At 48.4% G+C, this 4,395-nt stretch overlaps 1 protein-coding gene across 1 annotated transcript; it reads right to left on the reverse strand.

Annotated features, from left to right (window-relative positions):
- Positions 1 to 294: 294 nt before the first annotated feature.
- Positions 295 to 3,966, reverse strand: LOC306796729 (uncharacterized protein; the record flags this gene model as incomplete). Its single annotated transcript, XM_079295797.1, has 6 exons — positions 295 to 1,659; positions 1,785 to 1,964; positions 2,063 to 2,158; positions 2,700 to 2,891; positions 2,993 to 3,064; positions 3,649 to 3,966. 6 exons carry the CDS (start codon positions 3,964 to 3,966, stop codon positions 295 to 297), a joined length of 2,223 nt encoding a protein of 740 aa, XP_079151923.1.
- Positions 3,967 to 4,395: the final 429 nt, after the last annotated feature.

Consider the following 4,395-nt stretch of genomic DNA (forward strand, 5'->3'; position numbering starts at 1 on the left):
TTATAATCATGACTTGATTGATAAATCATTCATCAGAATGTGTCTTTGACAACTAAAAGAAGTCACACAAAACAAACTCAAAGAGACAAAAGTGTCCACAAAGACATGAAAAAACACCACGAAGACAATAAACTTTCAGATACATTTTATTATTAGAAGTTATTAAAACAACTGTAGATAAACATGAAGGTCAAAGAAGATATTAGATAGTCTGTATCTAAACGTATGAAGAGCGACAACATACAATGTTACGCAAAGGCAGGAAGACGACATGATGCTCACACACTGATGACATCACTGAGATGCCTCGTTCTCAGGAGGCGTGGTCACACTCCAGGGCATGCTGGGTAAGTAGTGTGCTAGCCACTCCCCCCAGCTGCTCCTGGGCCCCTCCTCCCCTCCCTTCACCTCCCACCCACCCACCACCCAGTCAAGCTCCTCCCTCCCTCCCCCCGCCTCCTCCCTCTTCTCCCTCAGAATGACGCTGTAGCACTTTCTGGTAACTACTCCTCCGCTCATCTCCTCTCCTCGCCTCCTCCCTCCCTCTTCTGTTGAGACCCGACACTCCTCCGTCACGTCCCTCCATCCCTCTAGCTCCTCCTCTTTGCTTGACAGACGGTACAACGTCTTCCTGTACACTCCCTTCTCCCCCATCCTTCCTCTCTCTCCCTCCTCCTCTCTCCCTCCTCCTCCAGTTGGCTCCAGAGTGACGAGAAGTCGTTCTTTCCCTTCCTCACCTCCTTTCTCTGTAGCTCCTTCTCCCTCTCTGTGGACGAACAGCACAGAGCGATACAGCGCCACCACTCCTCCTCCTCCTCCTCCTGCCACCTCCCTCTCTTCCTTCCTGTTGTGCGTCAGCATCCTCACAACCTCACCTCCTCCTCTCCTCCTTGCCAGCGTCGCACACAGCGGTTTGTACGCCCTCCTGTACCAGATAATCGCCCTCGCCAGAGTGGCCAAGACGCACGCCGCCGACGCCGCGCAGAGCAGCAGGCAACCTGCAAAGAGCCAAAAACAGAACGCGCCGACACCTCGGCCAGCGGTCGGCTTGGAGGTGGTTTCCTTGTTGGCGGTCGCCTCGGTGGTGGTTTCCTTGTTGGCGGTCGCCTCGGTGGTGGTTTCCTTGTTGGAGGTCGCCTCGGTGGTGGTTTCCTTGTTGGCGGTCGCCTCGGTGGTGGTTGCCTTGTTGGTGGTTGCCTTGTTGGTGGCGGTCGCCTCGGTGGCAGTCGCCTCGGTGGCAGTCGCCTCGGTGGCAGTCGCCTCGGTGGCGGTCGCCTTGTTGGTGGTGGTTGCCTCGGTGGCGGTTACTTTGTTGGTGGCCGTCGCCTCGGTGGTGGTCGCCTCGGTGGCGACGGTCATTGCGACCACCCAGCGTTTCGGTGTTGTTGACGTGACAGTTGGCTTCATCTTAGCAGGACGTTCGGTTCGGGGGCCAACGGTCGGATGAGGAGCTAAAAGGTGCGACCCAAACAAAGACCCGTCACCTCTGACCCCCGACCACGAACCAGCATACGGTTCAGGACTAATCGTAGTAGGAGTATCTGTTTGGTGAATTAGTTTGCTGAAGTCTTCGGTTGGACCTGATTCTAGTGGACACAGATCAGTTTCGTCCAGACTCATTACAGGTTTATTCTTAAGCCACTGAGGAGACTCACATACCTGAGAACAGAAAGCAACCAGCAACAATAAATAAGTCACAGGAAGAAAAAAATTGTCTTTGAAAATTGTCAATTGAAAAATTGTCTCCATTGTCTTCATGTTCTGTGTACTAACTTGGTACTCACCACACTTTCGGCGCTGATTTCGATGACCGTTCCGTCACGGACGTAGACGTTGAATTCATATTCGTCGACGTATACGCTCAAGTAACTGAGGGAACAGTAGCAGGCCCAGGGATTGGCTGAGAGGTAGAGGTACGGCACCTCCTTCTTCTGGCTGAACCAACCATCTGGCATCACCGTGATCTGAAGTGAAAAGGTAACAGGGTGTGAGTTGTGCCAACCTGCGCCCCCTACAGGCAAGAAGATGAAGAACAACATAGAAAAGCTCTGTGTTCTCCCACCTTGTTGTTCTCCAGGTAGAGGGTTTCGATGGCGGGGAGGGGGTGGAGCAAGAGCTCGGGAAGCACTTTGATACGATTGGACGACAGGTCCAGGATCTAGAGGACAGAACCAATGAGGAGCTGAGCGTTGATCAGTAAGAAAACTAAGAACTCAGTGAAAAGTATCCAGGTTTCTCAGTCATCATAACATCCTGACATGCTATGTGCCTCACAACCTCCTAACTTCCCTTCATGTTACCTTCACGGTATACATCCTAACTTCCTAGCATGCTACCTTCACGGTATGCATCCTAACTTCCCTTTATGCTACCTTCACGGTATACATCCTAACTTCCTAGCATGCTACCTTCACGGTATGCGTCCTAACTTCCCTTCATGTTACCTTCACGGTATGCATCCTAACTTCCCTTCATGTTACCTTCACGGTATACATCCTAACTTCCTAGCATGCTACCTTCACGGTATGCGTCCTAACTTCCCTTCATGTTACCTTCACGGTATGCATCCTAACTTCCCTTCATGTTACCTTCACGGTATACATCCTAACTTCCTAGCATGCTACCTTCATGTTATGCGTCCTAACTTCCCTTCATGTTATTCACGGTATGCGTCCTAACCTCCTTGCTGACCCACTGACCTCCAGCTTGCTGAGGCCAGAGAAGGTGTGGTCCCTCAGAGAGTCCACAGCGTTGTGGTCCAGGTAGAGTTCGGTCAGACCGGGACAGGCGGAGAAGGAGCCTTCAGAGAGGGCCGTCAGGTGGTTCGATCCCAGTCGGAGGACACTGAGGCTGGGGAGGATCGGAGCCACGCTGGGGGTCACCTCTGGAATCTGGAGAAACAGAAAGTCATGAAACCTTTACCGGTAAGTTCTAATTATTTATGAATAAAACAAAAAATGTACGTTTAGTTTCAGGGTTCACTTTCAGACACCTTGTTTCCTGTGAGGTCCAGCTCATAGATTTTGGTGAAGATCTGGAAGGAGGACCAGGACAGACTGGAGAACTGGTTTTTGGGAAACAAAAAAACCTAAAAAAAAAAGAGAAGACACTCGACGGTTGGAAGCCGTCGGGGTTTTCCTGTCAAACTGTCGTCTTATCGTCTGAAACAGGAAGCTGGTGTTTCCGCTGTGGTCTCGTCCCGTCAGTATAAATGTAACGATCTTATATGAAGAGATAACATCGCTCTACAGTCGTACAGAAAGCCAAAGAAGCCAAAACCAGAACCAGAAGTGAGAAAATCTCATTCATCTCAATTCTTAACAATAACTAAAGATCCAGCTGGTCAGTTATATTTTATTGCATATTACTTTATCATTCTACTAAATACTGATCTTCAAATTAAGGAATTATGAGCAAATTGTAATAGAAAAATGACCAAAATGACTATTTTTAGTGTAAGATGTGTGGAAGGTTTTTACTTCAAGAAACCCAAAACAGTTAGTTGTTTTTAACATTTAGATCATTTTATTTTTGTAAAGATACAAATAAATATTGAAAAATATGAATATTGTTAATAATATAATGTAACTCCAAATGTTAATTCTGAAAAATAAACTTTTAAATGTTATATTTTTCTTTTTGGGCTACCTTGGTCGTGGGTTCGAATCCCGCCGGTACAGCGGCGAAGTCGCGCGTCGTGCAGTTCTCCCTCGTCCGGTGGTCTCTGTCCCGGTCTCTGTGGCAACCGGCCCACGGCGTCACCGGGAGGACGAGGCAGGACAGGAGGACGAAGACGAAGAGCTGCATTCTGGAAGAAGATCCTGAGACTCTGAGAGGAGAAACCACGCCGATGGAGAGGACGACGTAACCAGGAAGTGAAGCAGGAAGTGATAAGACCAGCTGTTGGTCTGTTGATAGTGTTTCTCTCTCTCTGTGTTTGTTTCTTTGCTTTTTATTGATGTACATATATTTATATATACTGTAAACGTTGATGTATTGTAGACGTGGTGGATCCCTGAGACTGACGGAGGCACAGAGTCGTGTTTTGACGGTTTATTGTCGTCGTGTTGTCTGCAGGAGGATCCTGAGGTTCAGAAACAACAAAAACAACAAACACTGGGGGGAGGGGCTACACCGTGATGTCATCGTGTCCATGTCATAGTGAGGTTGTGATTGGGGGCGGGGCCTCTCAGCTGTAGAATGTTCAGGTGTTCTGAACGCCCCCCCCCCTCCTCAAAAATAACAAAACAACAAACGATCAGAAGAAAAACAATTAAAATGATTTATAGAAGAAAACAAACTTCAGATTATGATTCATAATTAACCCGGAAACACACGCACACACACACAGACATACACACACACACACGCATACACGAACACACAGAGACACAC

This window comes from Melanostigma gelatinosum (genome assembly GCF_949748355.1).
Source record: "Melanostigma gelatinosum genome assembly, chromosome: 23".
Lineage (NCBI taxonomy): Eukaryota > Metazoa > Chordata > Actinopteri > Perciformes > Zoarcidae > Melanostigma > Melanostigma gelatinosum.